We start from the raw sequence: 26,600 nt of genomic DNA on the forward strand, positions 1-26,600 counted from the left end.
ATAGTGCAGACACTGGACGAACATGAAGCTTTCTTGAGTGCATGTGTCGACCGCTTGCATTCACATGCAAAATAAAGAATGGGCCTTTACAGTATTCTGAGCACTTGAACCAAAACAGCTCGTTTGTTGAAATGAGTCATGCATGCACACTTTATTGAGAGGAATTAGATCATGCTAAGGGAAGTGAACCCTTTTGGAAATGATGGGCTTGGACCAAATTCAGGACCACAGCTTCTGCTTTGATATTTACTTCAGTGCCCATGGAGATTCGCAGTAATCTTCAGTCACTTCTCTTAAATACCTGCCAAAGATTCAAGGCTATGAACTTTTGCCAGATTCAGTGACTTGTTTTAACCCCTGTAGCTCTCATGTGTCTCAAGGTCTGATGTCTGCTAACAAAACCTGGAAACACTGGACTGATATTACTTGGTGCACTAGTCAGACTGTCCTTTTCTTCAGATCTTCAGATTTCACCAGCTTTTTTCGAATGCAGTATGCATCAGTTAGTAAAATGCAAGTAAAAAACTAAGAATTTTGCATGTAGAATTTGGTTGTAGTTTGAAAATAATAGATTTTAGAGCAAGTGCAAAGTGAAGAACTTTTGCTCAGACATTTGGCTACTTTACTGTGGTTTGTGTTGCTTTCCGTGGGCAAACACTCGTGATAAAATGAGTACGGTGCGTCTGATGGAAATAAATGTGGTCTGCCATACAGACGGAGACAGTTAGAGATCCCTTTATGGGTTTCTAACTAGGGCAAGGTGTGTAGTTTGGACCGCTTTACAGGCAGGTGGTGAACAAGGTGTCTTGTTGGGAGATAAATCACCCTTAAAGTGCTTTCTGTCTTTGCACATGTCATTGTAAGCTCCAGTGTTTTATGTGCCAACCTAAACTTCACCCCGAATGTGCTGCGGTACACCTCTGCAGGTGCCTGTTTTAGTGCCAAAATGATTCCTTGAAAGAGTGGAATAAGTGTTCATGTCAGTGCAAATACATCTTTTCCTTTAAACAGTTGTCGAAAGATTTTTCAGTTTCCGGTGGTATTATCTGGAGAGCATGGTTGCAAACAAAACCAATAATCCTGTGATGTAATAATCAAATATTTTCTCAAATGAAATGAACTGATTTTGCTGAATTTCTGAAGAAAACTGAGTAGTGATTGCCTGTACAAGTTCTAGCAAGCTGTGAATGGTTACTACGCTGAAACAGGCCACGTGATTTAAAGTATTATTCATATACAGAGCCCCAATCTGCCATCTGTCATGTCTGCCAAAAAAATCAAGTCATACTCCACATTCCATACCAGATGGGGGCAGTATGCCTCAATAAAGTGAATTGGTCTACTCTAGAGTAACAAACGAGAAACGGCATAGTCTCTTTGCTCCACCCCTACCTTCACAACAACCCTAGAGCCATAGCCGAAGCCTAAGAGGACGTTTTGCCTCCAGAGGAACGTTGGGTGATGTCAAGTGATTTTGAAACATGACATCTTCAAGCTACTCCCCTTCACCTTTACCAGTGAATATGTTCACATTCATTTTGTTCATATTACATTTTGAGTTGTATATACACATTATTTGAATTAAATTAATTTGAGAGACAGCATTCTGTCAACATCATTGGTGAAAGTGAAAGTGACATGAAATTCAGCCAATTATGGCGACCCATACTCAGAATTTGTTCTCTTCCCCCCGACTGTCTGATGTTGACCAAGCTTGCGCCAACCAACGTAACCAGAGCTGCCAACTCTCAAGCATTCACACACAATTGACTCTTTTCACACACTTTCACGCCACACATCAATTTTCTCACGCACAGAAAAACCACGAAGCAAAGAGGACATGGAGACCAACAGACTAGACAGAGCAGGTTAGTTATGATATAAAAAAATATCAGATTCTGTCAATTTATGACGCAATTCAAACGATACAATGATTTAGCATCAACTTGGTAGAGACTGGCTTTGGTAGATAACAGGTGAAAACCGGATCTGATCTGTGGGTAAGTTATAGCTAGCTAATTATCAAACGCAGCTACGGTTAGCCATCGCTAACATTAGCACGTTTATCGAACAGCCTTCGATACATTTCTATGTTATAACTTCCCGAAAAAAATACGCAAACATATAAAACAAACTTCTAGCGAAATACTAACAGCATCTTACTTACCAATCCAAAAGAAATGTTGCAAGTTCGGACCACATTTACATTTACATTTATTCATTTAGCTGAGGCTTTAATCCAAAGCGACTTACAATTGCTAGTGTGAGTTATTCGTGTATTCATTGCAGGTTGGCTGGTGGTTATGTTGCCCGCATACCGCCTCCCATGGCCGAAACTGGTATTACGACACCTGTCGGGCCGTGGCTAGTAATGCTAATGCTAATTAAGGTTGATATCTCTGCAGCACTATAACTTGACATTTTTAATGACATCATCGCCCTTATTTCTTCTCATTCTTTTGATGCGTGTAGGTCATTTTTTTGATATTTTTACCTCAATTTTTACACATGGTACCTTTAATGTTTTAGATTGAAGAGGCACATGTTTAAAGACAATTAATATGTGCATTTTCTTGGGTAAATTATTTATAACAAACTTAATTGACTAGAAAATGTGTCTAGTTAGCGGTTTGTTAGAGTCCCATAAACACAAGTATGAGCAACAGTAATAGTGATTCTAGAACTATTCTTCTCTTTTGAACTCTTAGCAAGGTGGTCTCAAAATGGCCAGAAATCAGCTGATTAATCAGCCTGGCCTTCACGTCACACTACTTACTCACATGCAACGTGTCATGTTTAAAAATGCCTTGTTGAACTTTTCAGACATGTTGGGGGTAGATTAATCAATTCCAAGAAGTCCATAAAGAATGTTGCTACGTGCAATTCTTTGGAAAATTCTTAAGATCTCAGATATTTTCATATTTCAGAGGACAATGATCTGATTCAGCTTTATCTTGCTGGAGTAATAGCCCCAGTAAATTCATAAAACATCTTAACCTTGTAGATTTCGGCTTGTTAAAGGTTATCCTATATAGTATAAGGACCAATTCTCAATATTAACTAGATGCTTATTAGCATGCCTATTAATACCATTTTGGCTGCTTATTAGTAGTTCTAAAGCACATATTCTGCATGGCCATTGTCTACATCCCTAATACCTAACCATACTAAGTAGTTAAAGGTTTGTTGATAGCAGACGCTCCTCCACACGCCCCGCAGCAGGCCTTGACACACACCTGCAAACCCACTGTTTGCATTCCTCAGCCGACCACCTCCTGGTGGAGCCATTTCTCCTGCATTCTTGGCCTCATTTCTGCCTTTTTTCTTTCCCTGTTTGTGTGGAGTTGGTCATTTACAGAATGACAGATCTGCGGTGGCTGCACATCATCTCGCTCATGTTTCCAAAACATCCCCACGGCCTTTCAACTAGTGCTAATGGTTTTGAAAACAACACTTCCACTGAGAAGAAAGAAATGTAGCAGGATTTGCCTGTGTGCTCTCAAGTTACCTGGTTTTCCCCTTAGTAGGCTTCTTTTGTGATGCCTGAGGTGCAGAGAGCGCTTTTAGATGGTTGATATTCACCCAAAAAATAAACTTGCCTTTTAGTATTTACTTGTCCTGATGATGATGTTTTAATCCCATATTGATTTCTTTTTTCCAATTAATGCAATGAAAAAAAAATTGTAATTGTAATTTTATTTGGAAAAATATAAAATTAAAATGTATACTTAAGATAGCAAATTATTAATTGTGTAATCCTATTATAGAATGCTTTTAAAATAAATTAACAACTGGTTTAAAACATGAATAAAGAAAGGAAGCAAGGACCCTAACCAGTGTACTTGGTAATCTGGGTAAGTCTGTGAAATCGGTTCAGTCTGAATCAAGACCAGGCAACACATTGTACATACAGTACTCCTTTAATATGACATAGCAAGCAAGCTGTTAAAATAAAAGTCCCGCTTACGACACTTATGTTCACCCGAACAGAGAAAACCATATGCCGATTATTTAACATATATTGACCAAATTTTGATCACTTTATGGCTGTGCAGTTTTGTAGTATGAATGATAATGGATGTGCAATTTTGTAGTATGAAAGAGCTTGGCAAAAGCATTAGAAAAAAAGCAATCTGCAAAATACCGTCTTGAATATTTCATTGAAGATAACCACAATGAGTCTGGCACATCAAAGGAGAATAAATTATTGTTGTTTGGACTATTTCTTTATTGGGACATGCAGCTTGCTGGACAACCATCATGAATGGCCCACAAATCAGATTGAACTTGCACTCTCTCAGTTCAGGATGTGTGTAGCTCCACAGTCCCAGCTGTTTGGTAGACATCGCTGGCCAAGTCTGTTTTTTGGGAGGGTGTGCTTCATGAAATGACTGTCCTGCGCTGGGCTCGGAGCTGTGGAATGCTGAGGGCTGTTTCGGAGGAAATCATAAAATGCAGCCCTGAAACAACCCAAAGCCAGAAGCCACAGTCTCTGACCACAGCCGCTGTATGCTGCACATGGAAAGGTGTGGACTCGAGCTGGTTTTAGCTGAGGTTCCACACATGTGGGCTGAATCTGGTGAGTGCCAACTGCCTCACAATATATTTAAATATGATCCGTCGATCTAAAGCTCCACTTAATGTTACGACCCCAGTGTGGTCAGTCAAGGGGAAAAGGGGAGGAACAATTGAAGAGTTTCTCAACGTGACTTGAGGTATCATTCATGTCCATAGAGCAAGTTTCATGCCAAAGTATAATAACTTTAATAACAGCTGTTCCACATTAATGTAGTGAAAGTTTTCAGAAGCTCCTGGCTTCTATTAGAATGAGAAAATCTTTGCTTTCCCTTTTGTGCTGCTCTTAAATGTGAAGAGAAAACCTCTGAATGGTTGTTTTGAGGCCTCCAGGCTCTCATATTGATCAACTTCATGATTGAATGGAAATCTGAGGATATGTGCTTGTCACGAGTGTTGGCCCTCCATGTTGATTGGATATCTGCACCACACTAATTCATGTAGATCTAGAGCTATTTTCTTATTTTGTGTCATATTTCAATATGACACAGAGATACTGCTCTCAGTTTAAGACTTCGTATGATTTACATCGTCTTAATAGTTTTTTTTGAACAACTTTTACCTAGTAAAAAACTTGTCGACCATTATGTTAGCTTCCAGATCATGTGTTTAAAACTGGTATTCAGGAAAGGCATTTAGAAGAACATAATGTTGGTTTTTGAGTACGTAGACGCTACATAGAATTACAATGAAAAAAAGGGATTTTATTTTATTTTTTGTTTTTTTAGGTGGAGCAGTCCAAGGTGCTGATTAAAGAGGGTGGAGTTCAGCTGCTGCTCACCATCGTGGACACGCCAGGGTTCGGAGATGCTGTGGATAACAGTAACTGGTAAGCGTGATGTCTTTATTTTCTGCATGTCATCTGGGAGTCTCCTTATATTGGTGTTTAATAAATAAAGGATGGCTGGTTTGTTTATATTACATGTGCATGTTGTTGAGTCTGAAGTGTGGGTTGTGTGTCCTGTAGCTGGCAGCCCGTCATCGATCACATCGACAGCAAGTTTGAGGATTATCTCAACGCAGAGTCACGCGTCAATCGACGCCAGATGCCCGACAGCCGAGTGCACTGCTGTCTGTACTTCATCGCCCCCTCTGGTCATGGGTAGGCACTCTTTTTTAAGCACACAAACCCTCTGTGGAGGGGCTTATAGATGTGAGCTCTAGTGATGCCAAGTGCATCAGGATTTATTATAGTGTTGTCGTCAGACTTGTATTGTTGTATCTCATTTAAAGGTCTGAATCTCATACTCCTTCAACTAAATCTAAATTCTCTGACGTGTCTGAATTGGTTAGGAATCCTCTTTCTTTCTTATCTCTTGTCCTCTCATGCCGAATCTTTCTGTGGCTCAAAGACATGCTCCGACTGTTTTTGTCTGCACAACCATGAAGCCAGGGAACACTGAGAAGTTAGGAAAACACAAGTAGCCTATATTTAGTACAGTTTGCCCATACTTGAGGAACAAACCCCTAACCCTGTTTGATAACTCAAACAATGAGGCATGTTGGGAGAAATGCGTTTTGCTTTGATTTTAGTTTGGTATGTTTGGTGTTTTTTGTTTGGGTGGTTTGGTTTGATGGTTTGATTGTGGTTTGAAGTTTTGATTTGGTTTGGATGATATGTTTTGGTTTGTCTGGTGGTTGGTTTTCTTGGCTTTTTAAACTGTTTTATGTTTTGTATTGTTTGGTTTGGTTATATATAGTTATATATATATATAAAAAATTTGGCTTTCTGTTTTTTTTTTGTGCTATTTGTTTGGTGGTTTTTGAAAGTTGTTTATGTTTTGTGTGTTTTGTTTTAGTTTGTTTGGTGTTTTTTTTTTTGTTTGCTTAATTGATTGGTTTTGGTGGTTTGCCTGGTGGATTTTGGAAGTGTTTTGTATTGTTTGTGTTTTGTTTGGGTGCACTGGTTGTTAACAGCAACGTTCTTTATCAGCATGAATTTGCGCAGCTTGTAAGTTAACAACGGCTTTACTGACAAGATGTGCATTAATTATTGTCCGTGAACCCCTACTTTGTTGGGTGCTTTTTTGTTTGGTTTGGTTGATTTTTGTGGTGGTTTTGTTTTCCTGGCTTTTGAAAGTGTTTTGATTTGGGATTGTTTGGTGTTTTTGTTTGTTTTGGTTTGGTTTCATTTTGAAAGAAGGGCTTGAGCCAAACCTAGGGACAATTTTTTTTACGAGACTTGCAGCTGAACTCTTGTGACTGGAGCCATTACATAACCTCATATAGTAGCTATGTGCTAAAAACCACCATAGTAATGCACTTAAACACTACTCTGAACACTCTAGAAACCATATAGGAACTGCTTTACCATCACTCAAAACACTTTAGCAACCCCCTAGCAATGTCTTGGCAACCACTCAGAAACCACCAGCACATTGGCATGGCCCCAGCACAGTACGTTTTGAATGGGGAAGCACCAGTTACATTTTCAGAAAATGGAAATGTCACATTTATATTTAAGTGTTTTTCAAAATGTGAGAAGTATGAAAAATAATTAATCCTTCCTTTGAACTCCCTGTTCCTCAGTATGTCAGTGTTATAAAATGACACAGTACACTGTATATTTGAAAGGTATCATATAACCTCGATTGAGTAAAGACACAAAAAAAAAGCTTTTCACTCATTGTCGCGAATCCTGAGTGTGTGTCTGGCTAAAGCTGTGAACATCACAAATGATTTTCCTGCCATTTATTTATTGCTCTTCTTGCAGCACTTGTGGCTTTACTATGAGCCGAGCTATAAGTTCAGCCAAGCTGTCAAACATCAGTGTGAAAGTGATCCTTCACTCCTGCTCTACAGAGGAGACCTGTGCGCCTGCTTTTGGACCTACGCTCAGTGTTTAGTTTGAAACATTAAACCCTCACATTCTCTCTCTCTCTCTGTGTGTCTGTCAGACTGAAACCACTGGATATTGAGTTCATGAAACGGTTACATGAAAAAGTGAACATCATCCCACTCATCGCCAAAGCAGACACACTGACTCCAGAGGAGTGCCAACAGTTCAAGAAGCAGGTGAGAGTGATCGCATGCTAACGCCAAACTCTCTACCTGTAGATCTAAAGCCGCGTTTCCACCGCAGGAACTTTACCCAGGAACTAGGGACTTGGTCCGGTACTTGGTGTGTTTCCACCGCAGGAACCAGGAACTAAATAAAAGTTCCGGGTAAAAAAATGCCCCCCAGAAAGTCCCTGCTGGCGAGGTGGTACTTTTTTAAAGTTCCGGAACTTTCGGGGGCGGGACTTTGGCGCTAAACATGCTGATTGGTTGAGTTCACGCAGCATTGGTTGAGTTCAACCACCATTTATTCGGATCAACATTTTCAAAATATTACTGTTATTGTGTCATGAAATGTAATTTTAAAAGTATTTCAGGCGAGAATGTAGTTGTTTAAAACTCAAATCTGTTGTTTATTTATAAAGACAGCGCCTATTTAAAAATTTGTTTCGCCGATCTCGTAGACGGTGAGCTCCACTCGATCAGCGGGAGCTCAGTCCTCATGTATCCGCCGAGAAGCAGCCTCTCCTGGGATAGACCTTCTGTGCCGCTGGCTCTGATGTGTCTTTAGTGGTTAAACATAAAATATAATTCAGCTGCGGGGTAAATCTAACAGGTTTTCTTTGGTCTGTATTCAATTTATCTATATGTTAAAATGAAAATAAAAAGGCAAGTCTATATAATATTTATTTCATTGTAATGGCTGTATATAACGTAACACTTATCCCTGAACTAAGTACATTTCTGCAGCTGTTATTATGTTTAAATGAAAATGAAAGGAGGCATTGGTATTTTATATCCTATTTCGTTTTATTGTAAATATACTGAGGGGAAAATTGCAGCAGCCAAAGCGATCTGAGTTCACGCAGCATTGGTTGAGTTCAAACACCATTTATTTGGATCATTTTCAAATATTACTGTTATTGTGTCATAAAATGTAATTTTAAAAGTATTTCAGGCGAGAATGTAGTTGTTTAAAACTCAAATCTGTGGTTTATTTATAAAGACAGCGCCTATTTAAAAATGTGTTTCGCCGATCTCGTAGACGGTGAGCTCCACTCGATCAGCGGGAGCTCAGTCCTCATGTATCCGCAGAGAAGCAGCCTCTCCTGGGATAGACCTTCTGATATGTGCCGCTGGCTCTGATGTCTCTTTAGTGGTTAAACATAAAATATAATTCAGCTGCGGGGTAAATCTAACAGGTTTTCTTTGGTCTGTATTCAATTTATCTATATGTTAAAATGAAAATAAAAAAGGCGAATTTATATAATATTTCGTTTCATTGTAATGGCTGTATACACATTTCCCTGAACTAAGTACATTTCTGCAGCTGTTATTATGCTTAAATGAAAACGAAAGGAGGCAGTGGTATTTGATATCATATTTCGTTTTATTGTAAATATACAGTAGGGGAAAATTGCAGTAGCCAAGGCGAGCTGACTGAAGTTATCAAGTACGCTGCTGTTTATAGATTCACCGGACTTGCGTCGTCGCGGACATCACACTCCCCAGAGGAATGCACAAAGTCTGAACCAACTACCGAGGATGCACGTCCAAAATCAGCGTACTTTTTTTTTTTTTTTTTTTTATCAGCGGTAATTTGTATTGAGAAACGCGCGCAGACCTACGTCACCAGTCTATTTGCCTAATCTACCCGGTACTTTACACCGCGGTGGAAACACAGAAAGCAACAGGTCTGGGGGGAAAAAAAGTTCCTGGGAAAAAAAGTTCCTGGTACAAATGTTCCGGGTAATTTCGGTGGAAACGCGGCATAACGGTGGAAACGCGGCATTTTCCCCCTGAAGTCCACCTATAACAAGGTATCTCGGCCAAAAAACACAATTCACTTTAACCCTTAGTCATAATTTGGCTGTGAAAGGAGTTTAATGTTCTTGCCATGTGAGTGAATCCTAAACAGGTTGTTAGTGTAGTTTAATCTAAATGCAGTCAGAGTCACATTATTGTTCAGTATTTTACAGCAAATTGGATGGAATTTAAGAAATGTGTACTTACAGCTGTCCCAGAACAGTTTTCTTAAAGTATGAGGCGCAGGTTGCTAAATAATTTACATTTACATCATTCCAGACATTTAAAACTACTACAATAAGTTATTTTCCAAATGTAACAGAGCAAATTATAAAAATACGGCCAATTGCAAACAGAAACACAGGGATATTCCTCCAGGTTTCTGCCAAAAGGTTTAATAGCAGCATCTAAGTATTCAAGTGAGACATTACAGCAAACATTTTACATTATCTTACAACAATATTCAGTTTGACTAGCATTTATTTATTTATAAGTGCGTGTGTGTGCGCGCGTGTGTGTGTGTGCATTATCGGTTAAAATAACTAATTTTAAATAAATACAATTCATTTTCATAATTAGTTTATTTATAATTGTTTGTACTAAATAAAAAAAGTTTTGGTTTTCTGATTTGGGATGCAGTGCTGGTTTAAATGATACTATAATGCCTTAAAATGCTGTCTAGTTTGGCAGCTCACTAGGTTTTGGAACAGGGCCCTTTTGTACATTGTAAATTGCTTTATTTCATAAAGCTAATAAAATGGTGTTTTCCATTATATAATCCCCAAGGTAAACTTGCTGCTGTTTTATGTGCATGAAAAAACATTCAGCCTCCATTCAGTTTGATATTAACTGCCCTCACTGTTGAACAGTCATTCATAGAGTCGCAGGAGTTATGTTGCATCTCAGCGTCATTAAAGCATTCCCAGTGTTTCAAATGATGCATGTGGGACAGTCGCAACATCTGCAAACCAGCTGAAGCAGTGTGTGTGTGTGTGTGTGTGTGTGTGTGTGTGTGTGTGTCTCAGTGTTGGGGTGTTGCGAGCGGCGGCTGCAGTATGAACTCCTCATAACACTAGAGATAAATCGGTCCACACATGGTTAGAGAGTCAATGCAATCACAAACCAGTGACGCTCTGAGAGCCCACAGAGCCTGCTGGGAGACAGCAGAGCATGATTGAATGGAAATCTATTTTTAAGACCAATTTAATGCTTTATTTTTACCTCTGTGTTTTTGATTTTCTCTTTTCCCAGATAATGAGAGAGATCCAGGAACATAAGATCAAAATCTATGAGTTCCCGGAGACTGATGACGAGGAGGAGAGCAAACTAGTCAAGAAGATTAAGGTTTGTTTGCTTACCAAAGTTAATGAATGATTTATTTTTTTGTACCGGAATATTTTCAAGATTTTTTAATCGATTGGTACCACTCAGTAGAGATGCTCACTCGTGGACCGATTCCTTTAGGAAAGAGTCAGTGCTATTTTAGGATCATTACTGTATTGTTAACGTTCTTGTCAATGCTTTGAATTCATTTTATTTTTATATTTCTGTTTTCATTTCAGTTGAAAGTTTTAATAATCTTGTCGTTTTAGGTATTTCCTTTCAAATAATGAAAATGTTTTGTAATAGTTTTATTTTTAGTTCATGATGATAACCCTACTCAGAGTGCATTGATTACTCAAAAATAGTCTCTTTAATTAGGCCCTCCAGGGAAATGGGTCAGAGTCACGCTCACTGAAAGAGCGCGTGATCATCATTACCCCACACACACACACAGCACTCTCTCTCTGAACACGTCTGTGTGATTTGTGTCTCTCAGGACCGTCTGCCGCTGGCTGTGGTGGGCAGTAACACCATCATCGAGGTCAGTGGGAAGCGTGTACGGGGCAGGCAGTACCCCTGGGGCGTGGCAGAAGGTAAGGGGTGAAAGGTGTGTGTGTGTGTGTGTGTGTGTGTTTGTAGGGTAGGACGTATCCCGAGGCTGTTGATGTACTCTGGTTCACAGCAGATCTGAGTCAGACTGATCTAAATGTAGTCGTTTAGCTTCATTAGTGATGTTTGCTAAGGCTGTTGTTGGCTTCCCGGACCATAATGCACTTCTTATTGTGCTGTTTGAATGGTGTGTTTGACCAGTGACACAGTACATAATGGCATTGTATGTACATCTAGGAGGCTTATTTTTTCACATTATTGATCTGTATAGCTTTATAATTTGATTTATCATAATTTTAATTCGAACTTAATTCAGTGTTCCCAAACTGGGCTTTGTGGGGGAGCTATAGGGAGTTTTTGATTTGATGAAAAGCTAATAAATAATACAATGTAATATTGAAGCAAATGATTTTAAAATGAAAAACAATTAAATAAATTAAAAACAAACATTTATTTTAAATATGTTAAAATATTGACTTCAACTAGCCTAAATATTTCAGGTCGAAGGGGTTCAGCTGATTTGTTGTTGTTTTGGTAATGTCTTTAATTAATTGCTAGTTAAGCTTAGCACACCACAGACCAGTGAGAATGCAATAAAAGTCATGCATTAGCAACTAAACATTTAAAAGTCACTTTTCTCGTGTCAGAAATAACTTTTTTTAGTGATAACTAAGGCCATGTTTTTAGTTGAAATAAAGAAATGCAACGTTTTCAGTTCTCGACTAAGGCACAACCAAGTTTTATTTTAGCATCATTTATTTACTGTTTTGTGTTTTATATTTTTAGTCTGTTTTTGTTTCATTGTAATTTTTTGTAATACACTTAAAACTTCTACTTTTTTAGTTTTATTTTGTTTAGTAAGTACTTCAGCTTCAGCCTATTTGAGTTAAAAAAACCTTCTAATTATTTGTCATATTTCTTTATTTTAATTAGCAGAAGTGTTGTTTAATAGTTGTAGTTAATAACAACCCTGGAGCTGGTTCAGTAAATAAAGGCCTCTTACAGAAATGAAAGAATAAACAAGTGACATCTTCTAAATGAAAGACATAATGAAATGCTTGTCCTCAAGTGTGTTTAGGGTCATGTGATCAACACCCTAGAGTGCGAACAGGAAGTGTGTGTGTTTGATTGAGAGCTCCTGTAGAGCCGGTCACATGATCCGCCGTGAACTTACAGCATCAGATATTCAAAGCACTGAATGAAGCTTTGAAGCAGAAGATCAGATGCTGATTTGATGAGTCACATCATCTCACTCACCAGAGCGGTTTGGCTGCAGCTGATGCCTGCTTCCTCTTCTTTCTAGACCTTTGACCTCTGATAACACCGGAGACACTAGCCGCACTGAGAGCAGGGTTATTGTGTCTAGACAGAAACATGGCGTGTGATCAGGAGGGCTGTGGGTTTGATCCGGTGGTTATCTGTAGGGTAGGTTTGAATGCCTGAGATGCTTTCGGCAGCATGTGAGCGTACAGATGGCATGTGCTTGTGAAGGAGAGAGAGATGCATGCGTCAGGACCGGGTCAGGTGACACCTGCTGGTCACTTTATACATTACAGCAGCAGAGGAATGAGAATACAAGCTTGTTCCTGTGGTGTGCAAACTCTAGTTATTAAAGCATCTTGCTTGGTTTGCTTCGTTTTTTGGTTTCAAAAAGTCGTTTTTTTGTTTTGCTTTCTTTTTTGTTTACTTGGCTTAGTTTTCTTTTTTTTCCAGGTTATTTATGTTTAGCTTAGTTTGATTTGTTTTTTGCACAGTTGATTTTGTTTTCAACAAGTAACATTAGGTTATTTTTGTTTACATTTCTTGTTTAGTTTATTTTGGGTTGTGTGTGTGTTTTTTTTAATGCTTTTTTTTTTCTGGTGCAGTTACATTTTTTTTTTTTTTAGTAGGTTATTTGTGTTTAGTTTAGCTTAGTCAAAGCCCCTTTAAAGCTGCAGTAGGGAACTTTTGACGCTCTAGCGGTTAATAAACAGAACTGCTTGCGTCTTGCGGAAGAACATCGTAGCCGGAACTACTTCTCTCTGTTTATGTCTATGAAGAATCACAAAGGTACTGGGTTACTCCGCCGCGGTACCCCAGAAGCAATCTAAAATAGTCTGAATATAAACACTTATTATATGTGCACCCTAGTGATTCAGGACAAGCTAAAAACACGGTTTGGAAAATGGATTCATGGTGTACTCGCTTATTATATAAATGTTTCTACATTTTGAAAACAAACAAAGTTACGGACCGCAGCTCTGATTGGTTATTTTTTACCTGGAGCGATGGAGTTTCTGCAAATGGCAATAGGAGCACTGGGAGCAGCCAGAGGAGCTTGATTTTTTTCACAGATTATCTGTCTCATATTCTACTGTCAGGACATAATGACAGGTTTAATAAATATGTAAAAAATATTTTTTTACAAAAGTTCCCTACAGCACCTTTAAGGGAAGTCATATCACTTGCTGGCCATCTTTGATACGCCTCCCGGGCATCCAAGTGCAGCTCCTGTCATTTTGAAAGGTGAAACATCAAATTCTCTAAAACTGTTCACTAAGCTTATGATTAAATTTCATATTTGAAATCACCAAAGAAATCTGACAACTGTGTCATAAATGTAGTTCCCTTTGTTCAGATAGCGTTATAAAAGGCTAGATGAGCCAGTGCACATGCGCAGTCCTAAGAGCACGTCTCTGACTGTTTCTGAAGAAACCGGACGTTTCTAACAGCAGCCGCGTGATGCGCTGACTTTACCGATTAGTGATTGGCTCTTTCATTCAGAAGGCGGAGCTTCCTGAGATTGAGCGGCCATTCAAAACTGTGTGTGACATGTCTTGGGTATTCTATAGTCTTTGACTCGGTTTGGTTCTCTATGTGTGTGTGTGTGTGTGTGTGTGTGTGCTTCAACAGTTAGTTTATTGTTGTTTTGTAAAACTTGACCTGTTTTTCTTTTTTTCCGTGTGTTTCGGTGTTTACTGATTTCAATTGATTTTATTAAAAAATGTCAACAACTATGCAACTTTTTTGCCAAGTTTTGCAGTAACTTGAGTTTGAATTTTTTTTTTCTTCAAACATTTGATCCATATCTTTGCATTATACTTGTTTATAGGCTTTCAGTCCTCCATAATTCAGCTCCAGATTATCTGACTATAATCCCGATTGGATATCTGTATGTAATTATGAAGCCCATATTAATACCAATTAGCTTGCTTCTGTGAGAATAGCCACTTTGCAAGAAGTGTACTGTGCTAACAATGGAGAACTGGTACATAGTATGACAAAACCCACTGTCTGATATCATAAAATTAAATGTGATTTTATATATATATATATATATTAATAGCATGCAAATTGCATTCAGCCACACACCTTCCCCCAAAGTATCTTTGTTTTAACTGTAGTCATCTTTAACTGCAGGCTGGGAAGAGGTAGATATTACAGTGTAATGTTGTTGCTGTTTCTTGATTCACTTTTAATGCATTGGTTTTGTTGTTGTTTTCAGTGGAGAATGGGGAGCACTGTGACTTCACAATCCTTCGAAACATGCTCATCAGGTACATAACTGTGTTTACACCAGCACTTATACCTGTGCTGAGCCGTGCATCTGTGGCTCTTTCATGATGAATAGCATTGGTAAAATAGCATTTTAAATGTCTGCGATGGACATGCAGTGGTCTGAATCTGTCAGTTATCTGTTCTCCTCAATCACAGAACTCACATGCAGGACCTGAAGGACGTGACCAACAACGTTCATTACGAGAACTATCGCAGCAGGAAACTGGCCGCTGTCACTTACAACAGCGCAGACAACAACAAGACCAAAGGCCAACTCACAAAGTGAGTGTTTTTCACTTATAAAAGCTCCACAGCCTATTTTAAGCCTTGCTTCAAGCGTACACAAACATGACCTGATGCCAGTTTACTGTACGTGAAGCAGATATCTGTGGTTATAATATGCCGATAAAAGATCGTTGTGTAAAGACGGCTAAACCTGGATCCCAGAGCCAGACTGACACATGCTAATAATGCTAAAGTCAGCGCAGTGATACATCCAGGCTTCCTAACAGCCACAGCGGTTCATCCTCAGCACACACCTGGCACTAACCCTCAAATACAGTCCAGACGCTGGCTAACAGCCATTCACTTCACCATCACACGTGTACGGCTCCGTCTGAAGAGTCTTAACCAATGCATAAGAGCGGCCAAAACTACATGATTCAGCTGCTAACCATGATGATTTCTAACACATGATGCCGTGTGAGCATGCTAAGTGTGTGTGTGTTTTTTATTTTAGACCTGACTCATCTGAAGGCATGTAAGTGTCGTGATCAAGTTCACATTTGTCTCGTCCTGTCTCTCCTCTGCTCTCTGTTTTCCCCTCTTTCTCCTCGTCCGTTCACGCTCGGAGTCGGCCGTCCTGCTCGGTGTCCTCATCGTGTGTAACTTCAGATCCAGCTTTGTGTGGGATCATTCCCAAACTGCTGTCCTGTTGCACATTACCTTAGGTGTCCTCCTTGAGTTAGTCAGTTTAAAGCCAGTTTTCTGTAAGCTGGACGAATCTTAAGAAGTTGTTTCTTAAAAAAGTAAGGCAACTGAGGACGTGTTCGTTGTAAACTATTTCAGACGCTGCCTGACAGGAGACAAGGCTTGTACATACCAAGGTTTTGAAATAAGTTTTTTTGAGTTGGGTTTGTTTTCTTGTTTTGTGGAGAGCAGGAGATTTGAGTTTTTTTGTTCTGTTTTTGATTTTTAGTTTCTTTTGTTTTTGAAGAGGCCTGTTTACCAAATAAGCCCGGTTTATTTCAGAAAGTCTGGCTTATTGATTCAAAATAAGTCAGACTAACTGAAATAAGCCTGGCTTATTTGGTAAACTTGTTTTATGAAACAGGCCCCCTGTCATTTTTGTTTGGTTTGTGTTTTGTTTTTGTTTTATTGTTTTTGAAACCTGAATGTTGAATCCTAAAAAAAAAAAAAAAATCTGGTTTGTTTTCTACTTGATTTCATTTGAGTAGGACATTTTTGTTTAGATTTTTGCTTATTTTTATTTTGTTTAATCTGGCTTTTGTTTTTTATTTATTATTTGTTTATGGTTTAACTTTCTTTTTGCATTAAAGCATGCACAAACATTAAATTTCCTTTCATCCATGTGCATCACCTTTTTTTTCCCCAGAGACTAATGGTAATGTGCTTCAAACTCAGTGTGCATCATTTTTTGCTCTACACTGCTCCCTAAACGTTTGCTCCAGACTGTGTATTCTCATTAGACTTGGTATGTACAGGCTTTCAGTCCTCTATAACCCAGCTCCAGATGATCTGTTTATACTCTTGACTCCTTAAAGGGTTAGTTCAACCAAAAATGAAAATGATGTTATTAATAACTCACCCTTATGCTCTTCCAAACCAGTAAGACTTCTGTTTATCTTCAGAACACAGTTTAAGATATTTTAGATTTAGTCCGAGAGCTCTCAGTCCCTCCATTGAAACTGTGTGTACGGTATACTGTCCATGTCCAGAAAGGTAAGAAGAACATCATGGAAGTAGTCCATGTGACATCGGAGGGTCAGTTAGAATTTGTTGAAGCATCGAAAATACATTTTGGTCCAAAAATAGCAAAAACTACGACTTTATTCAGCATTGTCTTCTCTTCCGTGTCTGTGTGAGATTGAGTTCAAAACAAAGCAGTTTGTCATATCCGGTTTGCGAACGAATCATTCGATGTAACCGGATCTTTTTGAACCAGTTCACCAAATCGAACTGAATCGTTTTAAACGGTTCGCATCTCTAATACGCATTAATCCACAAATAACTTAAGCTGTTAACTTTTTTAATGTGGCTGACACTCCCTCTGAGTTCAAACAAAACAATATCCCGGAGTAATTCATTTACTCAAACAGTACACTGACTGAACTGCTGTGAAGATGAACACAGAGCCGAGCCAGATAACGAACAAAACATTGACTCGTTCATGAGTCAAGAACCGTTTCTGTCAGACGTGTCCGATTCGAGAACCGAGGAGCTGATGATACTGCGCATGTGTGATTCAGCGTGAAGCAAAATGACACACAGAGCATCTGAACTGAACTGATTCATTTGGTGATTGATTCTGAACTGATTCTGTGCTAGTGTTATGAGCGCGGGTAAACCGAAGGCTTGAATCAAGGGCAATCATCGCAAATGACGCCATTACGTCGAGCGCAAAAGAACTGCTGAAACCGTTTTCTTCAACCCGTTTATTGAATCGAATTGTCCGAAAGAACTACTGGTGATCCGAAAACCGATGCAACTGGTTCTTGACTCATGAACGAGTCAATGTTTTGTTCGTTATCTGGCTCGGCTCGGTGTTCATCTTCACAGTAGTTCAGTCAGTGTACTGTTTGAGTGCATGCATTACTCCGGGATATTGGTTTGTTTGAACTCCAGAGGGAGTGTCAGCCACATTAAAAAAGTGAACAGCTTAAGTCATTTGTGGATTAATGCATATTAGAGACGCAAACCGTTTAAAACGATTCAGTTCGATTTGGTGAACTGGTTAAAAAAGATCCGGTTACATCGAATGATTCGTTCGCGAACTGGATATGACAATATGCTGAATAAAGTCTTAGTTTTTGCTATTTTTGGACCAAAATGTATTTTCGATGCTTCAACAAATACCCTCTGATGTCACATGGACTACTTTGATGATGTTTTTCTTACCTTTCTGGACATGGACAGTAGACCGTACACACAGCTTCAATGGAGGGACTGAGAGCTCTCGGACTAAATCTAAAATATCTTAAACTGTGTTCTGAAGATAAAAGGAGGTCTTACGGGTTTGGAACGACATGAGGGTAAGTTATTAATGACATAATTTTCATTTCTGGGTGAACTAACCCTTTAATTAGCAGTAATTGTCACGTTGTCTCTGTGCTATATGTGAGTGGTGTTGATCTTGCGGCTGCACACTAACACCGCTGCAGTACAGCTTACTAACTCCGCCTCAGTGCACTGGGTCCTCGAGTCTTCCCAGCAGGCTCCTCTCTTCCCTACTGCTCCTGCATCACGGGTCTGTTCGTCTCTAAAGCTCGGTCAGCCTCTTTGTGTAAAGCGTCTAATGAATGTGTGTGTGGATGTGAGCAGGAGCCCGCTGGCACAGATGGAGGAGGAGAGGAGAGAACATGTGACCAAGATGAAGAAGATGGAGATGGAGATGGAGCAGGTGTTTGAGATGAAGGTCAAGGAGAAGATCCAGAAACTCAAAGACTCTGAGGCAGAGGTAGCACCAGAGATTTCCCGCCGTGTTCTCTTCTGAATTGACGGTTGTGTTGTTGAGTCTGAGTTCACTGTGCTGCTGTGGTTTGGTCTGTTCAGCTGCAGCGGCGTCATGAACAGATGAGGAAGAACCTGGAGGCCCAGCACAAGGAGTTGGAGGAGAAGAGACGTCAGTTAGAGGAGGAGAAGGTCAGCTGGGAGGCGCAGCAGCGCGTGCTGGAGCAGCAGAAGCTGGACGCGTCCAGGTACACACACACATTCACAAACACACAGCACAGCTCCGCTCATAAACCTAGCTAGAGCTGCAGATGCATCCTTTAGAAATCAGGAAATCTTAAATGCATTGCATCAAGCTTAGTGGAGGTAGTATGTTTTATTTAGTCCTAAAAGAGCCAACTTTAAGCATCGTTTTCAAGACCCCCCTATTCCATTAATCATATTTTATTGAACTATCCTGGGTTTAATGCAAGTAGAAAACCGTACACTCACTCAGGGACTTGTTTAGTAAGATTTTACCTCATTTTTTTTTGCATGCTAATTGAAAAAATCTTATATAATTGGTGATTTCTTGTATATTTTTTTACAAGTTTTTTGTTGATTACTAAATTAACTACTACTGCTTATTAGCAAAGTTTAGAATAAATGTGTATATAATAATTTTTTATTGTAAAATTGTTATTTTAAAATGTAATTTATTCCTGTGATAAAAGCTGTATTTTCAGCAGCATTACTCCAGTCTTCAGTGTCACATGAAGTTTATGAGCAGCATTTATCTGAAATAGAAATCTTTTGTAACATTATAAATGTCTTTACTGTCACTTTCAGTCACTTTAATGTGTCTTTGCTGAATGAAAGTATTATTATTATTTTGAGAAGTAGCTTTTGACAGTTTCCACAAAACATAAATGGATAAATAATTATAAATAATTTGAAGAAATTTTAATTCCACCAAAAAATAAAAGCAGCGTAGCTGTTTTCAACATTGATAATAATTATAAATGTTTCTTCAGCATCAGATCATCGTATCAGACTGATTTCTGAAGGATCATGTGACACTGAAGACAGAAATGATGCTGAAAATACAACAATAAATTACATTTTCTAATATATTCAAATAGAAAACATTTATTTTAAACTGAACGGTTTCATAATATAAAAAAAACACTATAATATAGACTATAATAATGTGTTTTTTAAATATAATTTTATTTAAAACATTTGACCAGTAATGTAATTTAAAAGATTGTATAATCATTTACACTCATATTTCAGTATGTAATAAAGTGTGCCTGTCAGTGTTTATTTCCTCTAATACACATTTTTCTTATTTTCAATCCTGAAGGACTTTGGAAAAGAACAAAAAGAAGAAGATCTTTTAAGCCACTCGGACCATCAACACATCCTAGTTATCAATGAAGCCAGCCGGGACCCTCAGTCAGTCTGTCCACCAAAACCATACATTTATATAAAGCCCTGTGTGTTTAGTTTTAGCTCATTCGTTTTTTTGTTTTGTGACCTGGAAACACTTATCCTTGTATTTTCCCACATCTAAAGCATCGGTTCATTCACCAGACCTCACAGAAACTGAGAGCGCCTGATCGAACACAAACAAAGCATTCAAACTTCTCAGAGATATGCAATATTGTTAGGATTATGAATTTATAAAGGGCAGATTCCCCTCCTGCACCGTGTGTTTGTCTAGTGTTTTTAGATGCGAGGTCACTTCCTCCTCCTCTCAATAAAGGCTGAACCGTACCTCAGGCATCTCTGGCCTTTAAACAACCAGCTTCTTCTTTTCCCCTTCCCCAATTGTTAAGCTCTTCCAACATTTGTGTAATTTAAATTATTTAGCCATGGACCTTAGCCATTCGTGAGCTGTGTTTTTCAATTGCTATTATTTCCTGCGTTTGTTTCTCAGATGAAGTCCCAGTCCACTGTTTTAAATGCTTGTGCATCTACACATCCTCTCTGAATGTCACCTGGTTTGTCCAGGGATGGCCGTTGTGCAGTAGAGGACTCCTGACACACATGATTTGTGTCCTGCTGATTCAGGAACAGTGAGCTGGCGCTCTTGGCCAGTCGATGTGTGTTTCTCTCTCTATAAGCACGAGTTCCCGTCAGAGCTGGCCACACTTAGCTCACGCTCATGTACTTCTGCAACTTTTTTTATCATTTTGATTCTCTGTTTTGCTTTTTAATTTTTATAGTCACAAAATAAAGTTGTGATGATGCCATTTGAATAGTTGGAGTTGTTTTTTTTTTTTTGCTGCTTGTCATTAATGGGAAAAGTTGTGTTGACAGCTGTGTGTAGTTGTTACAGGGTGAATACAATAATGGGCTATTGATGTTTATTGTATGTGTGTTGCGTTTCATTCGGAGGGATTGTGGGAGTTGACTACAGTGAATGAAGCTTTCTAAAGCCAGGACATGACACTCTCGTTCAGGACCAGGTTTAACAGGAAGGGGGCAGCAAATACTGCCCCAAATATAGCTGAGCTGCCTCTTCCAATGAAGGTAAATATTAGACTTTTGGAGAAATGTCCTAAACCAACTCTCAATTTAAAATATTTGTATATACAAACTACATTCAGAGTTTGTTAGGTTTTGTTTTGTGTTCGGTTTCATTTTCAGCAACCACTATTAAAAAAATTACGTGTTTTTGTTTTCAGTAAATCTTGAACTTATTTTTATACAAAAATATAAAAAACAAAAGTTTGTTAGTTTTTGTCTTTTGGCAACGGCGGTATCAATCTAAACATATGTTTATAAAAGAGTTTTTGTTTTGTATTCTTGTTGGTGATTGCTGAAACACATGAAAAAAAAAAACACTGCAAAGAAAAATGCTGAAAAATAAAACTAAATTTTTGAAGTTTTCAACAACCACAATCAAATTTTATTTAATTTTTTACAAATTCCCCAATGAAGTGTTTCCTTGTTTTCACAATCTAAAACTTTTATACAAATATATTTAAATATATTAGGTCCATTTTAATATATTTTTTATTTTCAGAACCATCAATCTATATATATATACACAAATTTTCCCTTATAGTATATTTGTTTTCTATGTTTATTTGATGATGAATGAAAACAAAGCAATCTAAAAACAATCTTCAGAGTTGTTTGTGTTTTGTTTGTCATGTTTTCAGCAACAACCAGTCTAGAAAACTAGATTTGGCTTTGCAATGCTTTCCAAGTTGTTGGCATTTCACAGTTTTCTATTTCTGAATAATTGATTTTGGCCTAGAGATACTTAAAGAAATGTAAGTATGTAGAGTTTATTTAAATAGCGCATTTATCCCAGCAAAGCTGTACAAAGTCAAAGATAAACATTAAATAAACTAAACGGATGATACAGTAAACTAATGGAAGATAGATCAAATCCAATTCTGGGAATCTGGGAATAAAGATATGATGTCAACTTCATTTTAAAGGTTGTAATAGAAGGTGCAAGGTGGATATCCAGTGGACGTCGGTCCCAAAGTTTTTAAGCGTGGGCTTGACCGTTAAGAGCTTTACAAACAAACAACAACATTTTATTATTGAATTGTAACATAAACAGGAAGTCAATGGAGAGAGGCTAAAACTGGTGTAATGTGATCTGAAGCAGTGGTGTACTATCTGTAAGTGAGCAGTGGATGACCGAGGAAAACCCGAATATAATGAATTACAGAAGACAAGGCGGGAGGTAATCAAAGCATGAATGACTTTCTCCAGGTCATTAAAAGTGAAATATGCTTTCAGTCTCAAGATGAACCGAAGCGGATGAACTGTTCTTGACAGCTGTATTAATTTGCTTAGTTAAGCAAAGTTCAGAGTCCAGAGTGACACCAGTGTTTCAGGTCCAATACAAGTTCAGCTCTGTGAAATGTAAAATGCACCTTTTTTTTTTACATTCAAGTTTCATACATTTTTGTATTGAAATGGAATGTATACTAGTTCTTTCATCCAGAAATGGTGTATTTTCAGTCATGGGATCTCAGTGCTGTGAGATGAGCTGCACCAGTGCATGTCATTTGTGTGTGTTTGGTGGTCCTATCACGTAACCTCTGTCCCCATTTGAGTGTAACTCTCAAACAAACGGAGACTTTGACCTGAGTGTAATCAGCAGATGATGTGACTTCTCTGGATCCTGTGACTGGCCCAGCATTGTCCCTGATCATCAAGATAGACGTGGTCCTGGCCAGTCAGCGCGGACTCTCATTTAACATCACCTAGGCTGGAATAGGTGCTCTCTGAAGACATGTGCGAAAGATTTCTGTGGAAAGTCAGTGTGTGAAGGTTCATGATTGGATACTGACACATTAAATAGAGAGAAAGACCCTTTTAAAAGACCATGCAAAACAAGAACCAGCTATAGTTACATCATATAATGTTACATCATAATGTAGGGCTGGGTCCAGTCAGGGTCTAATTTGGGAATATTGCTGGTCTGGTTTTGTGGTTTATATGATTTGTTTTGTTGTGTGCCTGTGGTTTGTTGTGGTGTTTTTTTATTTTTTTATTTTATTTAATTATTGTGTGCTTTCTGTTTTGTTTAGGTGTTTTGTAGTGTTTGTTTTATTGTGTGCTTTTGTTTTATTTTTGTTGTATGCTTTTTTTGTTTAGGTGTTTTGTAAGTTTTTGTTGATATAATTTTTTGTCTTTTGTTTTATTGTGTGCTTTTTGTTTTGAAGTTTTTGTTTGTTTTTATAATATTTGTTTGGTTCTGAGTTTTCGTTTGAGCTTTTTGTTAGTTTGGGTGCTTTGTTTTGTATGCTGTGTTTACTTGTTTGTGTGTGTGTGTGTGTTTCAACAAACATGTAGAAAATCAAGTGGCCAGAATGAAAACAGACAGTAAGATAAATATGTGTTTCTGTAGCCAAAGACCAAAGGGTTTGAATGAACTGGTGAAATGCACACCTTGAATGAAATGTAAGTAGCACTGGATTCAGTCTTGGAGACTAATGTCACCATGTCCTGAGAATGACCCACCGTAAACTGCATTTTAATCAGCTACACCGATGCAAACAATATCATCTGCTGACCCCTGTTTGCCTTTTGCACACAGAGCATGTGGTAATGCACTCCATAAAGCTGAGCTTAATCTGTGATTAGGCCTGTGTCTGTGTTGGCTGGAGGCTGTAGTGTGTGAGAGGTCATTAATGGGGTCCCTCAGCGCTCGGGCCGAGCAGAGGACACTCTTATGTAACCAACACAATGCTCTTGATTTGATGCCAGAGCTGGACACGTCCTGCCAAGCACAAGGCCTTACCGTGACATCTGACTGAACAGGACAGACAATGTGGCCTGGACAATCCTAATGTCCTGCTTCATAATGACCTCTTTCCCCTCAGACTCGGAGCGACATGACATGATTCATCAGCCGGTCAATCTGATGCACTTATGCATGACCATGAGTTTGGTTTTCTTTTATGTTTGCATGTCTTACTATCAGACAGCCATGTTTATTCTACTCTGTTAATTAAAAGGCTGTTTATGTGCATATTGAGGCTGCCAATTAGCTGAACATATACTTGTTTAATTTGTGACTCTTAGTCTGCAGTTTAAAATATTTCTTTGAATGTAGCAACATAAAATTGTTCTCTACAATATTTCTGTGCATAAATCTCTGACAGAGACTATCAGCCAATCACTGTGTGCATAGTTAGTAAGCATGCTGACATCATCCATAGCAACGAGGTCAACCCCGCCCCCTTCCTCTTAGCTTAAAGGAACACTCCACTTTTTTTTGAAAATGGGCTCATTTTCCAACTCCCGTAGAGTTTAACAGTTGAGTTTTACAATTTTCGAATAAATTCAGCCGATCTCTGGGTCTGGCGGTAGCACATTTAGCTTAGCATAAATCAGTGAATCTGATTAGACCGTTAGCATCTCGCTCAAAAATGACTAAAGAGTTTCTAGAAAAGCCTAGAAAACTCTTCAACTTTTAATTTTCCGTTGGTCTTAGTACACGATGTAACTACAGAAGAGTCAAGTTTTAAATAGGAAAAATACAGAAACTCTTTGGTCATTTTTGAGCGAGATGCTAACGGTCTAATCAGATTCAATGATCTATGCTAAGCTAAGCTAAAGGTGCTACCGCCAGACCTGGAGATTGACTGAATGGATTGGAAAACAGTAAAACTCAACTGTTTACCTCTAGGGGAGTTGGAAAATGAGCCTATTTTCAAAAAAAGTGGAGAGTTCCTTTAAGACTTTTTGTCTTATTGTCTCGGCAGCTTTGTGAATTGGTTTTAAGAGAAAACTTAAACCTTGTACTGCTATTTAGGAGAACTGTCAGTGGTAAGATAAAATGTTTTGTGTATACAGGCCCTAAACTCTGGATAAAAAAGCATGAGTGAGGTTGTTTTTGTGTCTGTCTGAATTAGGTTGCACCACTTGTAGTCTCTCACCATGGATACAGCCTTTTTGTTCCCAAGAAGTATAATTACATCACCCGGTTACATTCATTTCACTTGTACCTGAACCCACTGAACTTAAACTATACGGGCTTTACTGAGAGCTTCTTTTGAGAACTTCTTTTAGCTGTGCAACATTCTGAACCTCAAGCACACTTGGAAGTCTACAACAAGGATTTAGTTGGCAAACATTTGCTTTCAACACAGAGCCATGCAGTGGATCATAGTCTAGCACAGGGGCCTCACAAACTTTATTACTGCAGAGTTTTATAATGTAATTAATTATACAAACCCGATTCCAAAAAAGTTGGGACACTGTACAAATTATGAATAAAAACAGAATGCAATGATGTGGAAGTTTCAAATTTCAATATTTTATTCAGAATACAATACAGATGACATATCAAATGTTTAAACTGAGAATATTGATTATATATTGATTTTAAATTTCATGGCATCAACACATCTCAAAATAGTTGGGACAAGTCCTTGTTTACCACCGTGTGGCATCCCCTCTTCTTTTTATATGCAAACGTCTGGGGACTGAGGAGACAAGCTGCTCAAGTTTAGGAACAGGAATGTTGTCCCATTCTTGTCTAATACAGGCTTCTAGTTGCTCAACTGTCTTAGGTCTTCTTTGTCGCATCTTCCTCTTTATGATGCACCAAATGTTTTCTATGGGTGAAAGATCTGGACTGCAGGTTGGCAATTTCAGTACCCGGATCCTTCTTCTACGCAGCCATGATGTTGTAACTGATGCAGTATGTGGTCTGGCATTGTCTTTTTGGAAAATGCAAGGTCTTCCCTGAAAGAGATGATTTCTGGATGGGAGCATAACATATTATGTTGATCTAGAACTTGGATTCCTCAAGCTTTTATTCAGGTTAAATACTGTTAAAAACTTGCATTGCCAAATGCATGGACACAGAGTTGCGCTTCTCTCTCTATAATTATTTAATTAAATCACAGCCTTTGCTTTGATAATCATTTTAATTTTACATCCAATATAATTTTTATTAATAACTTTTAATCAGCTGAGGAGCTCCCTGCAGTTCCTGAGTGAACCCTGGTCTATGATATGCTCGCTGATTCATGATTAAATCTATATCTAACCCAGTTTTCCCACCAAACATTCATCTTGGTGTGAATACAGTATTCAGTTTGCGTATTGGGGAATTTTCTGACTCTTTTTGCAGGGTGCACTCTTACACCAGTAATGGTGACAAGTTATATGTTTTTAATAAGTGAGTCATTGAATGAGTCACTAAACCTATTTGTTCAAAAAACAGTGATTTATCCAGGTTTCATTTACCGTTTTATGAATACTGTTAATTCTGACGGTCTGTTGTTTTCACATACTGTTTTGTGTACATGCATATCCATATTTAGATTCAAGTGTCGGTCAGAGATGCATGGCAGTTGAATTACTGCTTCATTTGGAACTACTCTCTTTTAAATGATGGAGCATGCACATGTTTATTGTTTTTACTCAATGTTAATTGAGCTCAGATTATATGGAAGTTATTTGTGTGATAATCGGACATTTGGGACTTGTTAGGCCTCATAAACTTTTCAGAAGTTGTGAGGAATTGGTGCTGGATCACTGCCAACCTTGTAATCAACATAGACAATGCCATGTATCTGAACTGAACACGTGAA

General features: G+C 38.4%; 1 protein-coding gene across 3 annotated transcripts in view; it reads left to right on the forward strand.

Annotated features, from left to right (window-relative positions):
* Positions 1-20,774, forward strand: part of septin7a (septin 7a) — a 45,930-nt gene extending 25,156 nt beyond the window's left edge. For 2 of the 3 annotated variants that reach the window (XM_026288484.1, XM_026288486.1), the window contains exons 5-15: positions 5,304-5,404; positions 5,543-5,677; positions 7,473-7,590; positions 10,630-10,722; positions 11,198-11,294; positions 14,795-14,846; positions 15,004-15,129; positions 15,587-15,607; positions 18,409-18,544; positions 18,640-18,785; positions 19,883-20,774. In XM_026288484.1, coding sequence (XP_026144269.1) covers positions 5,304-5,404; positions 5,543-5,677; positions 7,473-7,590; positions 10,630-10,722; positions 11,198-11,294; positions 14,795-14,846; positions 15,004-15,129; positions 15,587-15,607; positions 18,409-18,544; positions 18,640-18,785; positions 19,883-19,919 — 1,062 coding nt within the window. In that variant the 3' untranslated portion in view covers positions 19,920-20,774. The remainder of the gene's footprint in view (positions 1-5,303; positions 5,405-5,542; positions 5,678-7,472; positions 7,591-10,629; positions 10,723-11,197; positions 11,295-14,794; positions 14,847-15,003; positions 15,130-15,586; positions 15,608-18,408; positions 18,545-18,639; positions 18,786-19,882) is intronic. The other variant, XM_026288487.1, reaches the window with a different exon arrangement.
* Positions 20,775-26,600: the final 5,826 nt, after the last annotated feature.

The sequence above is a fragment of the Carassius auratus genome, chromosome 19 (assembly GCF_003368295.1).
Source record: "Carassius auratus strain Wakin chromosome 19, ASM336829v1, whole genome shotgun sequence".
Taxonomy (NCBI): domain Eukaryota; kingdom Metazoa; phylum Chordata; class Actinopteri; order Cypriniformes; family Cyprinidae; genus Carassius; species Carassius auratus.